The 25,229-nt window shown below is 45.0% G+C and overlaps 1 protein-coding gene across 2 annotated transcripts in view; it reads left to right on the top strand.

The window, feature by feature from the left end:
• The window catches only part of SNAP23 (synaptosome associated protein 23), a 230,146-nt gene that overhangs the window by 105,237 nt on the left and 99,680 nt on the right, over positions 1–25,229 (top strand). For both annotated transcript variants that reach the window (XM_086937239.1, XM_086937238.1), the window contains exons 2-3: positions 15,515–15,628; positions 24,500–24,541. In XM_086937239.1, coding sequence (XP_086793365.1) covers positions 15,572–15,628; positions 24,500–24,541 — 99 coding nt within the window. In that variant the 5' untranslated portion in view covers positions 15,515–15,571. The remainder of the gene's footprint in view (positions 1–15,514; positions 15,629–24,499; positions 24,542–25,229) is intronic.

A 25,229-nucleotide genomic window follows, 5' to 3' on the forward strand; every position in this document is an offset into this window, starting at 1 on the left:
CATTCTGTTTCTTTTTGTGACTGTTGGTCCTGCGGGGAAACATTTTCAATTTATGTTGTCTTGTTTACTAGGAGCATTGCTTTTATTTTCCTTTAGTGTAATAGGCTGGCTGGTGAAGTGCACTTCCCATAGTGTGCAGTCACTTCAATTTGCCTTTAGGTGACTACCTGGCTTGATGATGGTTTTCTATTTGATTTCATGTAACTCCTTGTCTTGATGAGTGCATTGGTTTTAGTTTGTTTGAGGTAACTGCTTCACATGCTGGTTTCATCATACAGCTGACACCCACCCTGAGAAAAGCCAGAGCTGCCCTGTAAGTGGTATGAACACCAGTACGCTTAGGTTCCTTACAGCTCCTTCACTTGAAGTGGGTTACCACCTACCCGTTACTTTTTGTATCCTGCTCGTACCAAGTCAGATCCGGGCCCAGACCAGTCCCCACAGTTGCTCCGGATTAAGGGACATTGTCATGTCCTCTCAGGCGCGATGTAAAGATTACCAGTGAGCTGAGGACTCTTTTGGCTCAAGAACAAACTAGCTGGAGACCCTTGCGGTTGTTTAAAGATTTAAGATCAGCCTGTAACTCAGTCTTGAGCTGGGTGGGTGACCTCGATTACAAAGTGGCTGTGCCAGATGTCCCATTATGACCCCTTTTGCCTGTCTCCCCTTCAGACGCAGAGGGCGTAAAACTGGGGGGTGCTCAACCCTGCCAAAAAACTGAGGGGTGACCCTAAGAGCACAGCTGCCATCCAATCAGGGGTGGGATGCTTTGGTGTGCTGGTCTGGTTTTCTGGGTGACTGGTTTTCTAACTTATGACTGCGCATTCCTTTCAGTCTGCACTTGCTTCAGTTTACTTTTTGAGTCACTGTCTAGTTTGCTGGATGTATTGCTTTCATTTTTTGACTTGCTTGGTGCTTTTATGTTGGTGCCTGCATGCTGAAGTGTACTCTTCTTCAGTTTAAATGTATGTGACTGGCCTGTTGACTAACACCCTGCTTTCAAAGTGAAGGTTCACAGGTTCACTCTTGCTTTAGTTTACTTTTGTATGGTTGACTGCATGCACTGTTTTGCTGGATGCATTGCTTTAAGTTACTACTTGATGCATTGCTTTCAGTTTGCTTTCGAGTAATTGCCTCTCATTTTCCTAATGCTTTGTGAAGGCTGTTTCCCAACTGCTGTGCAACTTCTTCTACTCTTAGAGCTGAGATTTTCATGAAAGTCTTATAGTCTGAATTCAGCACCTGAGCGTAATAGGACGGAATGTATGAAGCTCTGTGGTTATACTGAATAAGCAGCTACCTATGTTATGCCATCTACTAATGTAATAACTGCACTTTCACAATTGCTTTATTAACCTTCCTGCTTTCTCAAATTTGCTTGAAAATGCACGATTTTTCTTCTTTTTTTTCAAAATTTTCTTGGGGGGGGTTTTCCCCCCAAACCCCCCTTTTGGGGTTCGGGCTCGCTCGCTACGCTCGCTCGCTACGGTGCAGTATGCAAATCACTTTGCGCCCCACCACATTGAAATGTCACCCACCGCTACTGAAAATAAGGGTATGTGTATATCGTCACCAGAGTGGCCCTTGTCATTCGTGATATTTTTTGTCAGTCGTGGCTTTCAGCTACTAGCACGTTGCATTCTGGGACTTGTAGTTTTTACCCGAGGCCTGTAGTGGTGCAAGGTAACTTGGAAATGTTATTGTTAGACTGAGACTGAAAGAGCGATGTGATGTAAGAGCACTGTATAGGTGATCATAGAGCAACGGCAAAACTCAAAATGGCGCCCACCTTGCAACATTTTAAGAGGCTAAATGCCAGACTCCGGCCACTCCTACCCTTCAGGGCCCGAAGAGGCGAACCTTACTCGGCTAGGAACCAGCAACAACGAGCCTGTCAGAACAGCAACATAAGAAGAGGGACAGTAACATCAAAGAGGGAGGCCGAGGGGCGAGAATGAAAGTGGGAACCTGGTTCCCTATGCAGGCATGAGGTTCAGCAGATGAGAGGACGAGGGAAGGTTAACACTAGAGGGTGCACTGTGATCCGAGGTAGTGGTTGAGACCGGGGGATAGGTGGGTCGTGCAGATTGGTGAGAGAAGAGAGGCACACATTAATGGAGGCAGAGTTGAAAATGGATGTTGGGCTTTAAAAAGTGAAAATGCACGTGATCTTGCGGTGAGGGAGGGGGAGGGAGTTAAAGCACGGGTGGGCAGAAATTGAAAATGAACGCCATCTTGCGGTGAGGGAGGCGGGGTCGTTTTGTGGTGAGGGAGGGGAAAGAAGTTAAAGCGCGGGCGGGCTGAAATTGAACATGCACGTGATCTTGCGATGAGGGATGGGGGTGGAATTGAAGCGCGGCCGGGCTGCTGGAAAAGAAGACAAATGGCAGCTGTGCACGATTGCAGCTGTGCACATCACGCGCGCGCATGTGCGCGTGATAGTAAGTTAGTCGCCGGGAAAGTAGCACTTTTCAAAGCAGCTACAAAATGTCTCAGGCTGAGACCTAAAAAACAAAAAGTGGCTGTATGGAGTTGACAGGTTAGTCAAAAATAAACATTCGTATTTGCATTTACGGCAGGGTTGGGGGGGTTTAATAAGTGTACTGTTGTACCGACCGTAGCAGCTGCTACCAAACATGTGTGGGGGAAGAGAGGTAATTAAAAAAAGAAAAACACCTGGATGCGGGCAGCCGGCCATCTTGCCGGACGCTGCCTCTCCTCCTTCCTCTTCTCTTCTTCCAAGGCAGCTGGAAGCACCCAGTCTCCCCTGACCAATCACAACTCTGCCTTACAGCATTGTTGTGATTGGTCTGAATGCTGTAGTTCGGCGCTCAGACGGGGGCTGGGAGGCTGGGCATGTTCTCCACCCAGGCTGTAATGCAGCCTGGGTGGAGAACATGCAAAGTGTGCATGGCATTTTGGCCAGGCTAAGACGGCTGGCCAAAATGTCATCTGCACTTGGGAAGTGCCTAACACTCCTCCCCCAGCCTCTAAACAGCCCCACCACCCCCTAACCAACTGAGCCAGTACGTTTAAATAAAATGATAATGTTAAGTTTATCATTTTATTTTTCAGATTTTAATTGCTCAGTGGGGCGACGCTCCTCTGCCTTAGCCGAGGAGCCGCCACTGTGTACCCACACTCATATTTCTCTAGAATAGAAAATATTGAGTAACAAAATGGAGACTCCTCACTTGCCCCTCAGGCCAGACAGACTAGATAAGCCATGAGAGGCAGAATGACCCAGCTCAAAAGAAGTTTTAAAAAGTATAGAAAATAGAGATGTTTCCGCGGTCCAGAAAACGCTGCCAACCTCTGGGTTGTAGGCTTGAAGCTGTGTATCTATGATTTATATACTATTTATAGGTTTTGGGCCTGAGAGGTTGTAGGCATATAGCGGTGTACTGTCGCAGGACGGCTTTTCTTCTTGCCTCTTTTCAAAACAAATAAAAAGATTTGTTACATACAACCGTATAGAATATCGCATAATAAAACTTTTAATGCCCAGGTACCACACGTCTAAAGAGAAGAAAATAAAACCCCACGGACATAATTTCACATTTACATACACAAACTTTGGTCTACCTAGAAAGAGTACACATAACTATAGCGAGAGCCAATACCCATGAGAGGTAAAGGTCCACAAACATCCTCTGAATTACCAGTCTTTCTGGCTATAAACACCATTGCAGAAGGACCAGGAATAGGGCAAACAACAAGGATGGCGGAGGGGGTCGTAGGGGGAAAGGTGAGGAGGGCCTGCAAACGCATGCACTTTCAGGAGGGCTCATCACCTCTGCTACTGCTGCTCCTGCTCACCCCCCTCCGCTCACCACAGGGCTAAACGGAGAAACTCATTGGCAGAGCCTCTACGTTTCACTGCTGAGACGTATTGCATTTTTCCGTGCATGTTGGCCTGCTGCTTCAAGCTACTTGAAAATAATACTGTCGTGAAGGAATACGGTACACAGACCTTCATCTTGTGACATATTCAAATATTTGCTCTTGGAGGGTAGTTTTCTCTGTGCAAAATGTTTAATGTGTTCTTTCCGAAGTTTACGTAAGCTGTTGGAACTGTTTGAAGTCTGAATTTCTTAAATTGGCAACGTTTCATTTTTTTCCAGGCCTGGACATTCATTCATATTTTATATCCATTGTGTAGCAAGAATGCATTGCCATAGATATTGAGACACTCCACTCTCCCTCAGGTGTGCGAGGCAGTTTCTATGTTAACGACATATTCACCCATTTCCTGTTTCCGGTGCATTCAGACTTGTGTTCCTTTCCAGGCTGGCCCCTTCCCTTTAAATAGAAAAAAGGTGCTGGAGATGGGGTCCCCAGGGCCAAGCCCTGTGGCCATCTCCCACCATGTATGGCCAATGGCTGTGCACAGTGTAAAGTTTAATGCATATGGGGTGTTAGCTGCAGGCCAGGCCTAGTTGCCAACACCCCACCATGCACTACCGAAGGACGTGGGAAGTGTGGGGTTGGCTGGCCACAGGCCAGGCCTTGGGGCCAGCCCCCCCCCCCACTGCGCACGGCAAAAGGCTGTAAATAATTTATAGTTAAGCGCCCCTGCCATGCACTGCTTATGACCTCCCATATTACATCACACATGACATGTTCTATGACATAACTGGTGACATCTAAAATGACATGTCAAATGGCATAATTGATGACATCATCCAAGCTTCTTTTGTATACATTGCTCTGTAAACGGGATAGCATTAGTGCTACAAATGTTAGTGCAAAATAGCTCAGAAGAATACGAGGCATAATTACAGAAACTAGTCCCTTACATGCAATGCATCCCAGGGCCAAGCCTTGTGACCAGTCCCCCACCGCACACTGCCAAAGACCATATGCGGTGTGATGTTGGCTGCATTTGGGGTGGTGGGCCTCATGGCCTGACCTCAGGCCTTGTGGCCAACCCTCCATTGCTCACAGCCAAAGGCCATTTGGCGCGTTGGGTTGGCTGCATGTGGGAGATTGACCTCCAGCCAAGCCCTATGGCTAGCCCTCCTCCATGCACGACAAAACGGTCTGCAGAGCGTGGAGTTGGCTGCTTGTGGGGTGTTGGCCTTAAGGCCCTGCAGACAGACCCCTGTCAGGCATGGCCAGATGCCGTGCTCAGCGGTGGGTTGGATGAATGTATGGTAATTAAATCTTACTTTACATAAAAAGAAAATATAAGCCCCCAGAAATGTTAAAGTAAAGGTAAATTTAGGTGTAATGTTCAGTTTTAAACTAAAAGTCACAAAAAATCACCAGTTATAGTTGGGTAACTCAAGTAACTGTAACTCGTGCCCTAAGGTAACTATAACTCATGCCCTCTCCATGCACCACTAATTACCCTACATATTACATCACTCATGACATTGGCATTAATATCACTGTGCATGGCTCGGGTGTGAGTTATAGTTACAGTTACAAAGTCATCCTGTGCTCTGGGCACCCCCATTGCTTTGCAGACCGTTACTGGTGGTAACGGGCTCTGACCATCCCTGGGCTCTGCCTAACCAGGCTCAAGGCCAGTTCTATGCTGAAAACACTTAGAATGCACTGTAAGCACCTACATCCACTAAGATACGCTGTGGTTTAGGGTACCTCTGTGATTGGCATGACCCTATAAGTCCCTAGAACATAATAGGATGGGGGGATGAAAACTACATTAAAGTCACTAGTAAATAATATGTTAGACAGTTTAGAGAACAGCAGCCCTTTCTGCACTGCTTGTGTGCACGGATAAGAGCCTGAGGTCATTTTAAAAGCAGCCGTGTGTTGCAGAACTTCTAAACTCGACTTTGGTGTTGGGGGCAGTAAAAAATAAACAACAGTATTTTGGCCTACTAGGTACACACGGGGTCTCCCCTAGGGGTCTCGGGGTTGGAGAAATCCGGTTCTTATGAAGAGGACCCTTATAAAAGAGGTTCTGTATGCCTTGGGGATAGAGAAATTGCACATTTCACTTCACTCGTAAAGTGCTTCCCAAAATCGACCTTTGAGCTAGGAGCCCTGTGGAGGGAGATCTACATTTTTGTGTATATTCAGGACCCCTAAAGTCGCCCCCAGGTGCCGGGATGGGGGGGGGGGGGGGATCAGGTAGATATAAACAGGGTCCTTATAAAAGCGGTTTTATAGGCCCTGGTGTGGGAGAAACTGGACATTTCATTTTTCCCATTGTAGATCCCCAGCCACATAGGTTAACATTGGAGAAGCTTATGAATTCATAACTACCTCAAGGGACAGCCGTAAAATACAATTCAAGGACATACGAAAATGGTATTGATAAATCTAACAATATGCTGTTTTGAATTTATCCTAAAATGTACAGAAAAGAAGTTGTAAGACTTTGTCTATAAGCCAAAATCCAGTTATCTACCCTGATTGGTTAGAGATAAGTAGCTTAGCCAGGCTGCTTTGATTAAATGATGAGCGGTACCCATGGAGAAAAGCTATCTCTTGTAGATGGACCCTGCGCCACAGTAATGTAGCAGCAGGAGGTAGGGGTTGTAAAGCACCTGCTTCAAAGGTAGAGACAGCCAGGTCAATCTACCCCCTTTCACTCTAAACCCAGCCAGATGGTAGGGTTAAAGAAGGAATTTGCATATGTAGAAGGGAGGCTAGCTATGGAAATGAGCCACCCTGGAGGTTGGTTTAGCTAGCTCTTGCTTCTCTGCTGAGAAGTCATCAATATTTCATTGTGGAAGAATAGAATTTTCTGTGAGACCATTGTCCTAACCTTCAGAGGAATTGATCGTGTTCTAGGATGTTGCCCTCCATCTCATTGGACAGGAGTGTCCTCCTGCTTCACCCCAGAAAACAGTGAATAAGTATCTAATAGGGGCAGAGCCTCTCAGATCTGCTGCTTTAAAAAAGAGAAGAAGGGTCCATGCTGGGTGTTTGATTTGCACCAACCAGGCCTTGCACTCTGACTGCACCTGCTGCACAATACGGACCTACAGCCATGTGGACTTAACTGGCTTCAAGCGGAATAAAGAGTGGACTCACTGCAAGCTAAAAGTTAACGTAGTTCACCTGGACTATCACCACCAAGAATCCCCAGGATTGTGCCCAGTGGATTTGTAAGGGTTTTGTCGAAGTGGATTGTGGGAACTGAAGTCCCAAAACTTTCAAGGACCATCTTGGATATTACAGACCCTTGGATTGTGTTTTGGACACTTTCAGAGAGAAGTTACAGAAGCGTGGAGCAACTTTGAAAAAATCTCCATGAGTGGACCGACTCGACCAGGGCAGCCAAGCTGGCGACCGTCAATTACGAGCCATCCTGCCCTCCAGGTTCCTCCCCCTGAAAAATTCCAGACGCCGACTTCCTGAGTTTGACCTGGAGCTCATCGAAAGCCGAGCCAGCGAACCCTCACTTAACACATCCTTGTGAAGAGTATCTACGGACCCCAGGAGAATAAGCTCCGTAAAAGTTTCTAAGTCTGAAGGTAAAAGACTTGACTGGCTCCAACCCCGAGAGTCAAGCTACCCACCTTCAACCTCAAGCCGGTCTGGATTCCTGGTTCGACCCACTGGAAAGCTACGGAAGTCTGACTTCCATAGTTTGACCAGGAGCTTGTCGAAAGGCAAGCTGGGAAACCCACACTGAACCCGGACTGGTGGAGAGCATCGAGGGACCCCGGCAGATAAAGCTCCAGGAAAGTTTCTAAGTCAGAAGGTAAAAATTTTGATTGAGGTGTACCGTGAGTAAAACCCGCACAGGGCTCCATCACGGTCGGCCTGAAACTTTGACTTTGTCCCTGTCTAGCATGACCAGATGTCCCATTAGGTGCTCTAGGTTTATATGTGCTGTATAGTGCTACATCTTTGAAAACTCACATGTCCTGTTCCCTCCATTCGATCTGTTTTATTTTGATGTCATTTTAAAGATGCACATATTTCCTATTTTAGGTCTCGCCTGTCGATGCGCATCGAGCTTGCGAGTCTATGGGGGCTTATCCACTCTTTATCCAACTTGCAAGGAATCGTGGCGATTCCTTGCAGTGCACGAGAAATTTAAGCTCAATGCGCATGCGCATTTAGCTTAAATGCGCGTGCACATGCCCCCAGCCGCCTGCCTTGCCTACTCTCTCTCTCACAGCCTCCCCCAGCTCCGCCCCCTCACTTCTTGATTGCACGGCCGCTAGGCCGTGCCTCCCCTACTCTCCTCCCCCCTCCTCCTCCTACTCTCCTCCCCTGCCTGCCTGCCGTGTCGCACCTCTCCGCCCCCTCCCCTGCCCGCCGTGCTCTCCCCTCCTCTCCTTTCCCACGCTCGCCTCCTGAAAGTCGTCTTCGTTTATCTCACCGCTCTCCGTTTACTTTCCTGCCTCCCCCTCTTTCACCCCTTTCTATTTTATATCCCCAATTTTCTCCTTTTTAGTTTTATTTATTCCAGTTCGTGTGTCGCCTCTTTCTTCCTTTGCCCATCCAACCTCCGTTTTTGTTCTTCCTTTGTCCCTGCTCAGCAGCCCCGCATGCCTTCCCCAGCAGCACCGCACACACGCCCCTCCCCCGCTGTCCCCGGAGCAGCACGCAGACACCCGCCCCCTCCCCCGGTGACATGTCTCTCGCTGCCTCTGTTTGTGTTGGTGCAGCGAGAAATGTTCTGTCACAATCCCGTCCGTCAAATCCGGCTTCGTATCCTCACTCACAATGTCACGGGCACCGCGGCCTGTGCCCTCACACCTCCGACGACCACTCGGTGCAAATACGGACTCTCTCCCTCAGTACTGCGTCATCAGTGCCTCCCACGGCGACCCCCTCTTCCAACAGACCACCCTCCCAGACCAGCAGCCCTCCTCTCCCTTTCACCCCACAGAAACTGTGCCCGCACTCATGACGTACACGCCGTCCTTTCCTACCCACACACCTGCACTCACACTGCCTCTCATCTTCTGCATCCCACAGCGACAGTCTCTCCTATCCCAGGCGTCCCACGCTGAGTCTATTTCAACTCCGGCTTCCCACAATGACCATTTCTCCCGCCTCATTGACAGTCTCTCGTTTCCAGTGTCTCTATCTCCTGCATCCCACACTGACAGTCTCTCTCGTATCCTGCACGCCACACTGACAATCTCTCTCATTTGCTGCACCCTACATGACAGTCTCCCACGCCTCGTACACCCAGCAATTACAATATCTTACGTCCCCTTCACGCCACACCGACGGTCTCTCTCGCCTCCTGCACTCCATACTCACCAGTCTCTCTCTCATCCTGCACGCCACACTGACGGTCTCTCTCGAATCCTGCACGCCACACTGACGCTCTCTCATTCCTATACTCCACACTGACAGTCTCTCTCGAATACTGCACGCCACACTGACGCTCTCTCATTCCTATACTCCACACTGACAGTCTCTCTCGAATACTGCACGCCACACTGACGCTCTCTCTCATTCCTATACTCCACACTGACAGTCTCTCTCGAATCCTGCACTCCACACTGACGGTCTTTCTCGCCTCCTGGATCTTAGGCTGGCAGTCTCTCTCATCTCCAGCATTCTACAGTGACACTCCTCTTTCATCCTGCATGTCTCAGCTGCCTTTTAAATCATCTACGCTCCGCGCTCCACCAGACAAAGGCACCACGAAGCTTTGCTGAGCGGCTATAACTGTCAATGCCTAGAGCGTGGAAACAAATGTCTGGAGCTCGTGTTACAAACACCCTACAGTTGTAGCTAACATGTCATAGCCTCGGGCAACTAATGGTATAATATTGTGCTCTCCATAGCTACACAGTCCTGGACGGCTGCATTGCCCATTGTTGCTCCACCGGGGCAAGAGCTGTGCCACCCTTTGAAGATCCCCGCTGGCTTTGTAAATAAGCCCCGTCTGGGTTATATATATGCCATTTGGCTATCATTAACATCGAGCAGAAGACCTTTCTGTGCCTCCCCTACTCTCCTCCCCCCCTCCTCCTCCTACTCTCCTCCCCTGCCTGCCGTGTCGCACCTCGCCCCTCTCCGCCCCTCCCCTGCCCGCCGTGCTCTCCCCTCCTCTCCTTTCCCACGCTCGCCTCCTGAAAGTCGTCTTCGTTTTGTCTCACCGCTCTCCGTTTACTTTCCTGCCTCCCCCTCTTTCACCCCTTTCTATTTTATATCCCCAATTTTCTCCTTTTTAGTTTTATTTATTCCAGTTCGTGTGTCGCCTCTTTCTTCCTTTGCCCATCCAACCTCCGTTTTTGTTCTTCCTTTGTCCCTGCTCAGCAGCCCCGCATGCCTTCCCCAGCAGCACCGCACACACGCCCCTCCCCTGCTGTCCCCGGAGCAGCGCGCAGACACCCGCCCCCTCCCCCGGTGACATGTCTCTCGCTGCCTCTGTTTGTGTTGGTGCAGCGAGAAATGTTCTGTCACAATCCCGGGAAATATCACCACCTCCGGGGATTATTTATTAACAAGCGGGCTCCTGCCCCGCCTCTCTCCTCATTCGATCTCTCTCATTCGGCTTCTTCTGCTGCTCTCCCCTCCTCTCCTTTCCCACGCTCGCCTGGGAGCCCTAATGAAATGTATTGACGCGGGGGCTTAAAAAGTTTGAAGACTAGGGCTTTAGGGCCTATTGGCTTAGCCTGTGGCCAATGTTAAGCTCCAAACTCCTACGAAAGGTGATGTCACCCATCAAATACAGGTAGCCCCGCCCACACTCCACAAACACCCTCTGCCTTACAGCTGAACAAAGCCACACTTGCGTCGAAGTGGAAAGTCCCCGACGATCTCTGTTCGATCTTTAGTCTGCTTTGCTTTCACTTTCTTTTAAGACAGTAAAGTTAGCATTTCCAGGAAAGGAAGGACACCCACGCGCAGTACATGTGAATGCCCTCACCCTCACTCACCTTCAACCCCTCACCCTCACTCACCCTCAACCCCTCACCCTCAAACCCTCTCACCCTCACCCTCACTCACCCTCACCCTCACTCACCCTCACTCACCCTCAACCCCTCACCCTCACTCACCCTCACCCTCACTCACCCTCACCCTCACCCACCCTCAACCCCTCACCCTCACTCACCCTCAACCCCTCACCCTCACTCACCCTCAACCCCTCACCCTCACTCACCCTCAACCCCTCACCCTCAACCCCTCACTCTCACTCATCCTCACTCACCCTCAACCCCTCACCCTCACTCACCCTCACCCACCCTCAACCCCTCACCCTCACTCACCCTCAACCCCTCACCCTCACTCACCCTCACCCTCACTCACCCTCACCCTCACTCACCCTCAACCCCTCACCCTCACTCACCCTCAACCCCTCACCCTCACCCTCACTCACCCTCACCCTCACTCACCCTCACCCTCACTCACCCTCACCCTCACCCACCCTCAACACCTCATCCTCACTCACCCTCACCCTCACTCACCCTCAACCCCTCACCCTCAACCCCTCACCCTCACTCACCCTCACCCTCACTCACCCTCACCCTCACTCACCCTCACCCTCACTCACCCTCAAGCCCTCACCCTCAATCCCTCACCCTCACTCACCCTCAATCCCTCACCCTCACTCACCCTCAATCCCTCACCCTCACTCACCCTCAACCCCTCCCCCTCACCCACCCTCACCCACCCTCACCCTCACTCACCCTCAACCCCTCACCCTCACTCACCCTCAACCCCTCACCCTCACTCACCCTCACTCACCCTCACTCACCCTCACTCACCCTCACTCACCCTCACTCACCCTCACTCACCCTCACTCCCTCACCCTCACTCACCCTCAACCCCTCACCCTCACTCACCCTCAACCCCTCACCCACCCTCACTCACCCTCACCCACCCTCACTCACCCTCCCTCACCCTCACTCACCCTCAACCCCTCACCCTCACTCACCCTCAACCCCTCACCCTCACTCACCCTCAACCCCTCACCCTCAACCCCTCCCCCTCAACCCCTCCCCCTCACTCACCCTCACTCGCCCTCACTCGCCCTCACTCGCCCTCACTCACCCTCACTGACCCTCAACCCCTTACCCTCACTCACCCTCAACCCCTTACCCTCACTCACCCTCACTCACCCTCACCCTCACTCACCCTCACCCTCACTCTCACCCTCACTCACCCTCACTCAGCGCAACCACAGCATCTTCACTAAATATATTTAATAAACTTTAAGCTATTGGCAATATAAAATAAAATCCATTTTATTTACGTATTAATTATTAATTGTTTTTTAAAGCCATTGATTTTTTAAATATCAATACATATAAGTCCCGTTAATACAAAACATGTTGCTTTACAAATGCTAGAGGTGTCACATTTACAAAAATTATAACTATTGGCTTTGTAAAGAAGAAAGCTATTAATTTAGCCATTTAGAAAAAACAACACATAAATAAAAAACAAAAAAATAAATAACACCTATAGCTCAAACTTTACTACTGCGAGACCTATTGCATTTCCAATGCTTGTTATAAATTGGTGTTGGATTTCTGTTGTGTGTTATGTCTCAATTATTTACTGAATTGGTATTTTTAAATACTTTATATACCGGTCTCTGAATTTAAGCCTGCCTTCTCACCGCCAAGCTACCAAGTATGAGCATGAGAATAATTTTCTGAGGCCTATCTGAGCCCCAAACTATGTTTGTGGCCTTCTTGCCAGTGTTAGACATATATTTGCCACTACTAATAACCCACTCTCCAACAGTTAACTTGGGACTTGAGTTATAGTTTCTCAAGATAACTATAATTGGTAGATTTCCGTGGTTTTAGAGTTTAAAACTGAACATTTCACTTTAGCGTTACTTTAACCTTTGTTTTTTTTTTCAGTGAAAATATATATCACTGAAAAAAACAAAGTTTACATGGACGTTATAGTTATGCTGATATTTATCTCATACAAAACCAGAGAAATTAAGCAGTTGGCTAGCTAAGCTAATTGTAACTTATGCTCAGGTAACGCACTGCATATGACCTCGCATATTGCATCACTCCTGACATGATCAGTGACATCACTGATGATACCTCAAAAAACATCACTGATTACATCATCCAGTAATTGAAACTATTTTCTAAAATAAACTGGGTGTCAAACATATACTAAGGTAAGTGGCTGTAGGACTGTCTTTATAGGTGACTAAGTGGGTGTTTAAGTGGTGTATAGAAGAATGAGTGGGTATGTGACAGACTGTATACATGAGTGAGTGGGCGTGTACGTTTTTGTATGGGTGAATGAGCGGGTGAGACATTGGGTGTATTAGTAATGAGTGGCTATGTGGCTATCTCTATGGGTGGGTGAGTGGGTGTGTAACTGGCTGTTAGGGTGAATGAGTGAGAGGGTTTGTCCGCTGTAAATGGTAAATGAGATGGTGCATGAGTGGCTGTATGGGTGACTGAGCCGATAAATGAGTGTGTGAATGGGTGTGCAAGGGGGTGTTTGGGTAAGTAAGTGGGTGTGTGAGTGGCTGTATGGGTGAGTAAGTGAGTGTGAGAGTGGTTGTATGGGCAAGTATGTGCTTAGGTCAGTCACTGTATGGGTGAGTTAATACTTGTGTTAGTATATGTATGAGTAAGTGAATGACTGTGTGAGTATCAGTGAGTGAGTGGTGTGGTAGCGACTGGATGAGGGAGTAGGTGTCTGAGTAGCTATATGGGTGAGTCATTTAGAGTGTGAGTGACTATGAGTGTATGAGCTGGTGTATAAGTTTGTATGTCTGTATGACGACGTGTGAGCTGCTGTGTTGGTCAGAGTAGGTGCATGGGTGGCTGTATATGTGAGTTACTAGTTGCTTTAGTGGCTGTATGGTTGAGTTGATGTGTAAGTGGGTCTATGAATTTGTGAGTTGGTATGTGAGCGTTTGTGCGAGTCTGTGAAAAAGTATGTGAGTGGTTATGTGGGAGTGGGTGTATGATATATATTCGGTTGTAAGTGGGTGTGTGAGTGGGTCTGGGGGTGTCATCAGTGATGTCATTTGAGATGCCGTCAGTGATGTCACGGACCATGCCATGAGTGATGTAATATGTAAGGTCATAAGCAGTGCATTGCGAGGGAGTAAGTTATAGTTAGCTCAGCTAACTATAACTGCTGAATTTCTCTGGTTTTGTAGGAGTGTAATGTCAGCCTAACTAACGCTCCTGTAACCTTTGTTTTTTCCCAGTGAATTTTTAAAGTTGTTTCGGTCGAGCCTGGGCAGCACAAGCGCTACTCTGTGAGCCATAATGTATTGGAGTATGTACTTGGAACCCCGCCCACTCTCCCCGCATATTTGTCATTGGCTTGTGTCATTCTCCTTCTTAAATGCTGGCTTTTGATTCGTTATTAAGGAGTCTCTCGTTAGTACCGCCTTGTCTTCATTTGTAACCTCCTATGAGGACTGGCCCTTTTACTTCAGTTGTTACACGGTATGTCTTCTTTAGTCTGTAAGCACTATTTTATTTAACGAGTTTCTCTTACTGCAGGAGGATCTCTTGTGCGCAGTTGTAACCACTGGCTTGTTTATTTAACTCATAGCAAACTGTGAGTTATTCTGTGGCCATGCGAGACAGCGAGACAGCGATGCCTTCAAGCATTTGAAATAGAGTAGGTCTCACATTTGCGAGTGTTTAAGCTATTAGCATTGTAAATGACAATGCCTTTTTGATTTATTTTTTAAAAACCACAACATAAATTCAAAGGCATTGTCGTTTACAATGTCAATAGCTCAAACTTGCGTAAATGTGAGACCTATTGCATTGCAGATGCTTGTTTAATTTTATTTCCTAACTATAACGTCCTTATAACCTCTGGTTCTTAAGTGAATTCTATGTTTTTTTAACTAGTAGTCACATTTGTAGAGTAGTGGAGAAAGGGGAGGGCCTCTGACCAGTTCTCAAGAATCCTGCTGTTTTTGGACTTACTGAAGGTAACAGTAAGGCTTCTTGGCCCCATGACCCTCAGCATTCTAGGGGACTTCATCCCCCAACCAGTAGTGCGCCAGTACTGAAGAAAGGAGGCATGGCTTCTGCTGACCTCTCCGCAATCCCACTGTGTGGGACCTACTAGATACTGGAAGTAACAGTAGGGGTAGTTGGGCCTCCAAGGACCCTAAAGGGACTTAATCCCCCAACTAGAATTGCGCCAGGAGGCGCGTTTTCAGAGAGGTGGTCAATAAGGGAGGGACCTCCGTCGACTTGCTGGGGACTAACTATTGTTTTTGAGGGGAGGTCTCCCCCACCCCTTCTTTGGGACGATTTTGGCCCGAGGCCTGCCCTTTTTTTTCTTCATAAAGAGAGGGGCCACACTTCCCTTCTTCCCTAGACGATTTTTGGCAATTTTGAGCACATCCGGTTACATGGAGCGCTTTGACTTTACAGCACTCTCAGATAATTCTCATGTTTTAAGTCCATACACTGCTGTCGATATGAACTCAGACCATCACTACTCAATAACCGATGAGAAGCATTGTCCGCCATGTTGTAGTTTGTTCGCTTTCAGTGGGACCAATGGACATGTCTTTTTGTGCATCAGATTGATTTGGAAAACAGGTTCTAAATTATATAGACAATTGAATAGTATTTTTGTTTTTTATTTACAGAGAGAACGAGTGTTACCTGATTTCTTTGTGAAAACGTTTAGAACATCTTAACTCATCATGGGTGACATGACCGCAGAGGAAATCCATTTGCGGGCCAACCAGGTCACAGATGAGGTAAGTCTGCCCTGTGTGGATCCTTACAGTAGTGCTGCTCTGTGCTTGTGTTTTGTTGGTACTTGGTAAAGAAAAATCAGACTCTTATTTGTCATGGATAAGTAAAACTAGGAACGTACCAACTACTAAACATATTTTGAAAAGTCAGAAACCATGGTGACCCCTGGTTAGGATATGTCACCAATAGGCACCTGCTTTATTCCAGCATTATTGTGCTCTGATGATGATGATGATGTACTCGTGGCTCAATCAGCTAATGGATCAAAGTGTTGGACTCCTTTGTATCATTTATGGACCGACAAGATCACCAATTTTCCCGAAAACTTTGATAATGGTGATCGGTTCTAAGTCTGCAAAGTCTAGGCCATTTAAGATTATGCAAAACATAATTAACAGGCTTCAATGGAATCATTGACTATACATCACAAGGCAATCATTTTCCAGATCTATTGGAGATGTATTCAACTTTGCACTAAAATTGGGATCCAAATCATTTAAATGTATGCTTCATATTTACAGTTGTGAATGTCTGGCTGTTAGGGGAGTTGGGTCCATGTTTATGCTACATATCTACAACCTGAAGTGAACAGGTTCTGTAGATTTCTGCTCGATGCAGAACTTAGTCATCCATAGTTGGAAAATGTTATTAAACTTTACTCCTTTGGATCTCCATTTGGGCCAAGTTTGGGCCATGTATGAGATCCATTTAATTAGAACAATAAGCTCTGATTGCGTGTCAGAATATGATGCTCATAGTATCCCATAGATTAAATAATGAAATCTTTGTATCTTGAACTTGGCAGGCTGATTTATTTTTTTATGTAATATTAATAGTAAAGTGTAAATCTAGGGGTAAATCTGAATTTTTCACTATCCAACATGTTATGAGGGAGGACAAAGAACTTCCAAAACCACAAGCAAGATTTATCATGCACTTGAAGATTGCATCCACCATTGAGCCATATCTCTGCTTAATGTACAATGCCCTACAAAAGGGCATGATTGACGGAGCGTTTGAGCAAATCAAACACTCACCCCCTGTCAACTGATCTGGGTTTAATCCATTACCATTCTTTAGCTCACTCTGCCACCCCAGTTCAGACATAGTCATGTGCAAATCAGTCTGACCTGTGCCTCATGGGAACAGTCCAGCCCGAACTGCCAAAGCCATGTCTTCCCTGGATCAGAAACCAGCATCCTGGGACCGGGTTTCTGGCATTTCAGCCGTCATCAGCCAGGCTAGCTTGAATCTAGTGGCAAAGTGAGCAAGGGACTCACGTCTGAGCATACCCTGCCAACTTAGGTCGAACAAAGCGATACAAAAGGGGATGATGGAAGGAGCGTTTGAGCAAATCAAACACTCACCCCAGTCAACTTATCTCGGTTTAATCCATCACCATTCTTTAGCTCACTCCGCCACCCCAGTTCAGACATGGCCATATGCAAATCAGTCTGAACCTGTGCCTCATGGGAACAGTCCATACAATGCCCAGCATGCATTTTTACTGACTTGTTTTAGGCTCAACATTGTGCATCTTCTTTTAAGTTTTTGTAAGAGCTAGGCTTTTCCTGACCCGCTGCCTTCTTGACATTGTGAACAAATCGCAGTTCCGTCCACTATACACTTTATAATGGTTTGCTAATGGAGTCCAGTACTTAAATCTTTGAATTTGGCACAATCAAGGCAAGCCTTTTTTATCTTTGAAAATACTGCCAGATTGGCTTACATGTATAGGCCTGTTCAGATATCTTAATGGTGCAATTAATTAAAGAAAAATCATTTGTTTTTATTTCTTCTTGAATAATGAAATTGTTTTAAGTGTCTGATCTAATTTTATTGCATTTTGTTAATTTTGTAAGGTTTTTAAATGTATGTTTTTAATTAGCCAAGTAAAGATATATGGATTTGATTGATTGGCAGTGTATTGGTTGAGTTATGTTTGGGTTTTTCGAAGTACCCCAATTTTTCAAATTTAGTGTCTGGGCATTAACCCCTTCCACGCTCATGACGAGCTGGGCTCGCCATGGTGTAGCCTCCTCGTACACTGATGACGAGCCCAGCTCGTCATAAAACAACTAAAATAGCAATTCCCAGCACAGGAGGGAAATTGCCTTAGCAGCCATGGAGTTAGCCAGTCTATAAGCACCTGATTGGGGTAAGCAAGTGGTAAAAGTTCATGTAGGGCCACCTTTCCAGAAAGAAGGGGAAGTTCAGCATCCCTGAAAGTGTGATCTATCTCCCTGATTTTGCATCCTTTTGTTGCAAGTGGCTACCAGAAGCTTCTTTGTCTGACAGACACTTCAGTGCAATGTGTATGTTGGGTGCCACAACCAATATGCCAATATTCTCAGAAATAACGTCTATGTATCATTAGCTTTGGCAGTGTTCTCTAATGCTAAAAAAGAAGAATGGTTCTTTTGGAAGATTATTGTTCAGGATATTGTTTGTTCTAAAGGAAATTTCTCACCACAGGTTCCTCCCTAATGAATTTCCCCAGGCGTTAGACTGGATCTGTTAACTTTCCTAGCAATTCCCTGATTCATTGACAGGTGGCATCATGTGGCTCCGCATCAGTCCATCCTGCCCAGGTCATGACGGCAGGCCCCTATATTATCAATACCTCTGCGTGCTGACATCAGTTCCGTTCTTTCAGCGCTTACTGACTCGTATCTGGAGCGCGAATCCTGTCATATGCCAGAGATTTTCTCCCTATTTCTTTTCTAGTATGCAGACAATGCCACCCCCTACGACTACAGGTTTTAATCCTTATGGTGATTGTAACCAACAGATGTCTGCCTCTGGTGCCTTGACTCCAAACACAACTCAGCGTCATGTTCATGTTGCACCAAGATGAATAATACGGCGATCCTAGGACACAAAGTCTAGCTCACCATCACCCAACTCTATCGAGAGATATATATATATATATATATATATATATATATATATATATATATATACACATATATACATTTTTTTTTTATATACTCGAAGTAGGGGGCCCATTGGAAGTAGAGGGCATGGATGCGCTTACGTGGCCACTCCCACCGATTGGTTGCCATTTGTCAGTGAGCTCCTGAATATCCAAGAAGCCACACAAAAAATGAAAGCATGTGTGTCATTCGCCCCGCCACTCAGTCATGTGAGGCTCCACGCACCTCTGGGCTGTGGAGTAATTCCCCCAAGCATAGCCGATTCTATTGCTAGTCCTGCCTCGGCTACTTTCCGAACGTATATGACGCCACTGCAGCTACACCAACTAAGGGTGGCCATGGAGGAGATTTTTGGTGATGAGCCTGATCCCTTGGAGCACCTCCGGGCCCCATGGATCTGAGGATTTCCTCAGTTCAGTAACCATCAGTGCAGCCTTCCTCAATGCACACTGTGCCCTTCGACCTGGCACCCCCTTTCCAGTGTTAGCACTGTCAGCACCAGCCTCTGCGCAACCTGTAATTCCTCCTTCAGCACCACTTTCGACACAGCTCTCAACATCACAACGGACTCTACCAGAGTATTGACACAGATGCCAACATCAGACACTGTTACAAGAATGGGGTGACCCTGAAGGTATGGACCTGGGTATCTAGTGATATAAACAAACAATGGTCCTAGACCTATAGATTTTGGTACATTGATCAAATCAGAAATTGATAAATTATTCAAGAAAAAGCACCTTTGATTAGTCTGCTATCTGCAACACAAAGACTGAATCTTTGAGACAAAACTTTACACCACGGTACTTTTGGAAAAATATATTCTTATTTAATTTTTTTTTTATATTCAGATTTTTGCATAATTTTGTCAATAAAAACATATAGGTTGCCCCAAGATAGGAGAGTGCAAAGAGAAAGTGTGATTTCAAGGGGGTGAGCGAGTGAAGTGAAAAGGAAAATTGCACAGTGGTAGATAAGAGAAATAAGTTTATAATTTAAACAATCAATACTGAATATGAATCTTCACAAAATAACAGTATTGAACACCTAGCCAACAAACATCAGTTCATTTGAATTGCGGACAACAACATTGTAGGGTTCTCGTAACAATATCCACAGTCTTGCACTGCCTACAAAGTTGGGGAGATACTGGTCTAAGGTGTATGTGTGGAAAATGTCGACGTTTCGACTCGACTTATTCCCGAACGGTGATTTAGACCTGGGGATTGCGAGTCTTCATCAGGACAGAGAGCAAACAACGAGGCAACCAGGGAGTATTGAATAACCCTGAAAACAAAACGGGGAAAATTCGGAATTATTATCCGTGGTGTAAAGATGCAGCCTATCCCCACCGGGGTGTGGCAGTTTCTCTTACCCTTTGTGGTAGAGAAGGCGTTGGTTAGGTGATCCGAATTCACCAATGTCTCAAACAGGAGTCCTGTAGAGACAAAAATGGAATAGGATCTAGAGTATATCCCAATCCCTAGGTACTTAGTTTCACCTATAATAATTAATATGGCAGAGGCATCTATTTACCTTGAAGTTATATTTAGTCCATGTAAAAGGAGTCGTTGTTTCTTACGTGGACACGGTGGGTGATACCTAGAATTAATTTAGACACCATCAGTATACCCTATATGCACTGTCTCAAGGTAACTGGTGTATTGCTATTTGAACATTGTCAAGTACCTTGATTGTGTGTGAGCCCAGCCTCCACGAAGGGAAAAAATTCCAAGCTGTCACTCCAGAGATGCACACTGCAAAAATGACAATAGTTCCTAGTTGATTATGTCATAATATGACTTATTTAGAGGGGTTGTATAAGGGGATTCATTTTTGTAAACCGGATGGGCTTACCTGATTGTAGGCGATGCTGGTAGAGTTAATCCCAGAATACTTCCGGATGTAAACTATATTAATGAAAACATAAATAGAAAACCGGTCTTACTAAGGGTCCATAGAGCCTGTTTATGGGTCTATAGTCTCATCACGCAGTGATCATCATACAGGTGGATCTGGGAGAAGGACCTACCCGCTGTATGGCCGATTCAGGCGTAACCATCCGAGCCTCTCAGTGCTTCCGGATGTCCAGTTTCTGTGGAGATTAGTTCCACTTGATTTCGGACGCTGTTTTGGAAAAACGGAGGGATATGCTCAAGTAAACCATCGAGAGTAGGACGGAGTTTTTAATTAATTTAAATTGCTCTCCAACGGGTAGGTTCCTGGAATCTGCAATTCCATACCTTGCTTGTCCCTATCTACCTATATACGTTTGACTCCCATCTGTTTCGGTTCTGTACATGGAATGTTTGGGCTATACAGACTTCGAGGATCGCAATTGAAGGGTGAATCTAGGAGTCTTTGGTCTGCCGAAGAGGAGCGACAATATCATTGTCTCTTCTGCATTGTTCTTGTAGGACTGGATTCACAAGGCTCTCGGTATCTTTAAAATAGAAAGATCCCAAAGGATACTATTTTGCAAAGTAAAACGTTCTAGATTTTCTTAAACTATGATTTTCAAACCACTGTTTCAACATAGTGAACAGACGTTGACCCACATGAGGAAAGCATAAAACATGGAGCGGATTAAAAATAATCATTCCTCAAGATTAGGACAAGGACACTGTATCCTGCTACAAAGCATTTCTTGCAATGAAGAAAAAAACTGGGAGTTCCGACTATCTCCTTCTCGTTTGTGAGCCTCCAAGATCATGCACAATGGGTAAATCGGTTATGTTCCAAAAGCGTGCAGATGTGCAATCCTTTTTGATGAACCTACTGAAATCAAATGTGGACACTTAAACCTGATGCTCACTTTGAATATACATCATCTGAATATAAACCGCTCTTAAATTTGTTTGGGAGCCAACAACCTTTATTAGTAATCGCTATGGTAGTTTCATACAGTAAGTTCCAATAATCCACTATTCTGGCATTCACCTGAATTTGGTGCACTCAACGTTGCTCATTACTCAATACACTCAATTTGATGATTTATTTTATTTAGAATCAGAAACATGAGCTCAGTTTACAAACGAACAGCAGCTCATGTATTATGATATATATATATATATATATTACAATAGTTAACTGGTTGATAATTAGTTCATAAGATCAGAAGAATAAAAGTCAATCCGTTTGCATGAAAACTCATAAGTCAAATCACGCATGAAAGGTAGACATTTATTATATTTCCTCCCTACCACTCACTAGACCTCGCCAGTGATGTTTAGTGTAAGTAACATAATTATCAAAGACTAGATACCATTAACTATCGCAGTATAATTTATAGGATGCGTTGGGTTAACCCTCAAGTGGCCACTCGCAGCCACTACTGGCCAGACACATACTTCTTGGGAGAAAGGGAGGATTAACAGCAAAATGCTGTAGAAAAGGGACTTCTTACATTAAAGTTGCTGCTTTTTCTGATTTATTCCCTATTGAGCTCTTACTTGCTTTCATTCCCTACTCTCAGCAGTGTGCTGACTACAGTAAAAACCTGCATAGCAGTTTATTTCTCAGCCTGTGCTCGTTATGTACATACTTGCTGGTTGTAAGAGGGACAAGGGACCGATATCCCTACAAACCCTGGTTGACCAGCATAACCACGTTTCCACAGATTCCTAATCTGGCAATTCTATCCCTCAACACCAAAGGTGTAAATTATCCACGAAAAAGAAAGAAAATTCTATCTTGTTATTAACTCAAAGGGGGATATATTTCTACCAATGGCAACCAGAATTGATGTTGGGGAGGTAATACAAATAAAAAACCAATAGGTTAAAGACTTCACAATCTGCCAGCCCAAAGGGGAATAACCTTGACCTCGGATTCAAGGGGTGTAAGGCAAATGGCTAATCACGAGGCTCCAGAAAGTCGATTTTAAACTTTTCCTTATCTATGTTTGAACACCAACCACTAACATAACAACCTTGGCCAAAATCTTAACAATAAAAGTCTCAAATCTACCTCAGCGAGCAAATGTTTTCTGAGGGGGTGATTTCAGCATTCCTTTAGAGGGACTCTAGATTGACAATGCTTCTATAACAGATCTTGCACTCAGATAATACACCAAGATAACTTTAGAGCTATTTGACAAGTATCCATCCTAGTTTGATGGCTATTCCTTCTACCCTCATTAAATCATAACCTTTACAGGATAGCCTAGCTACCGATGGATAGCCCACATGTCTCTAACGCAGCAAATCCCAGAGAAAAAACAGTAGTCATCTCAGATCATGCACACATATTAATTGAACAACACAAACACTAGAAAGAGACAATCAAAAACTAATGGTGCTCTGATGGATAATAAAGAAGATGAAAAAACAAATGCTCAATTCCATTAACTTAATCAAAGAAAATATTGCTTCATGCTCCTCATCACAGATATTGTGGGATGCTCTGGAAGCCAGTGCAAGGAGAGAAATAATATTATATGCTCTGAAACAAAACAAAAACACTCAGGTTGAACACAGTAAGAAAAATATTGCTGCTTTGGAGCATAAAATGTTCTTGTAAAAAAGGCTGCCAGAGTGGACTAAGGACCCTAAAATATGAATCTAATAAAATTATCAGAACCATGACCCATACTTGGCTTACCAATAATAAGGCAACCAGACCTTGGCAGTTTCATAAGGCTGGGAAGATGCCAGCTACTTATTTCAAATAAAATAGAGAGCAAACATTAATGACACTGGATAAAATACAAACACAAATGGCAGAAATGCTTGACCGTGTCCATCATTTCTACTCTTCTCTCTTCATGTAGAAGTCTATTTCCCAGAAGACAACAACTCGTACTTGAAGTCCTTTCTGTAACCACAAAGAATAACGAAGTCTGAATAAATTAATTGAGAATTCTGAAATCATTAAAGGTATAAGCATACTGACACTTAGGAAAGTCCCAGCTCAGATGACTTTAAGCACAAGATTTAATAAAGCATTGAAGTACTCAAATATGGAACCCATTGATGAAATATTTAAACAGATTGTTAGCACAGGAGCGTCTCAAATGCTCTCATGACCTGAACTTAGTAAATTACTTCTAAAGCTCTCTTGGGATATAAGAGCAATGAAATAGCACACACTAACCACCATTTACTTCTACTCCAGATATGAACTGGACTAGCATCAGGACATTTGTTTTTACCTTTAAAATTATTCCTGCTTTAGCCAAAATCAGGCTCCAGTTGATGTATAGAACATTTTTCCGACAGTACAGGCTATATAACCTAGGCTTACTTAGCTCAAAGCAATGTTGGAACTGTATGGTTAGTTAAAGACATACCACTAATTGCTTTCCAGCATCTCCACCTGCAGTCGTTATAAGATGGAATTCTAAAGAAAGGTCTTGTCCAATGATGGAATAGCAACACATATACAGAACCTGCTTCATCTTCATAACTAGAACTAGCTCATAGATGGATTGCTTAGCTATAGAAAGGAGGTTGAGTTCACAACCTAGTAGTTAAGTTACTTACAGTAGAAGACCTAGTCCCTTTTGATGACCTTAGGAACACTTCTTTGTTTACAGTATTAGGTAGAATCACACACGTAAAAAGATCATGGCATTTAGATGTTTCTTGGGTTTGTTTTATTTGTTTTTTTATTTTAAGTTGAATTATTTTATAATGAATGGAAGAGGTTAATGCTTACAACTCTTAGCAGAAAAATGTATTCTAGATAAAATCTCTCAAGACTGCGCATAGAAACTTCTCTGTTGTTGCAGGTGGGGTGATGAGGCATGAGGTTGTTTACTCAGAATGAGAGTAAAAATATTGTGGGATGGAAGAGGTGTAGAAATGTTTTTTAAAAGCATACTTGGTTACATGAAGCCATATTGACTATGTAAAATGCACCCCCCGGCCCTACAGTTTTTTCTTAAAACTCTTGGATGCAATATATAATATGATTTTTTGTTAAATTATTCCCTAGTCTCTGGAGAGCACACGGAGGATGCTGAATTTGGCAGTTGAGGTAAGACAATCATTTTCCTTAAATTCCCCCTTATGGAGCACTCATAACGTACTTGTACGGGTTGTACACATTTGCAAATGTGCAGTGTTTATTGAAAGGGTATTACGTTGCATCCAGATGGGATACATTGCCTGTACAAACATAACAGATTGGGACACTCTTGAGCGCTCTTGCCGCTCCATGACTAGACATTAATACCTTTTAAATTCCCATTGAAGAATCCATTATTGCCCTACCGTGTTTTCAGTCTGGATCCGTAGGATGTGTGGCATGTAGTACTTGGGTTGTTATAAAATTTGCATTTCACGATGCTGTGGCATTTTCAGCTTTGCCTGGCATTGTCCTATTTTCTGTAGAAACATCCATCTGCTGTGTAGACTGTAGAATCCAACAAAATAAGTATGTTTTATCTCCAGTCCTTCTGAAGTTTCTAACAGTGTATCTGGAGCGCAACAGTGCTCTTAGCACGTTGCCAGTGGCGGCTCCCCTGCTAAGGCGGAGGAGCGTCACCCCACTGACTATATAATAATTAATAACTATACATTATTATCATTTTATTTTTCCTATTAAAGTTAGTGGCTCGCGGGCTGGCCAGGGCGCGGGGAGAGGAGTGGTTTGTACTCCTTAAACGCTCTGGACAGCTTGGCCGGCCCTGTCGGCCACACACTCCTGCGCACTTTGCATCTTC

This window comes from Lissotriton vulgaris, chromosome 9 (genome assembly GCF_964263255.1).
Source record: "Lissotriton vulgaris chromosome 9, aLisVul1.2, whole genome shotgun sequence".
NCBI lineage: Eukaryota > Metazoa > Chordata > Amphibia > Caudata > Salamandridae > Lissotriton > Lissotriton vulgaris.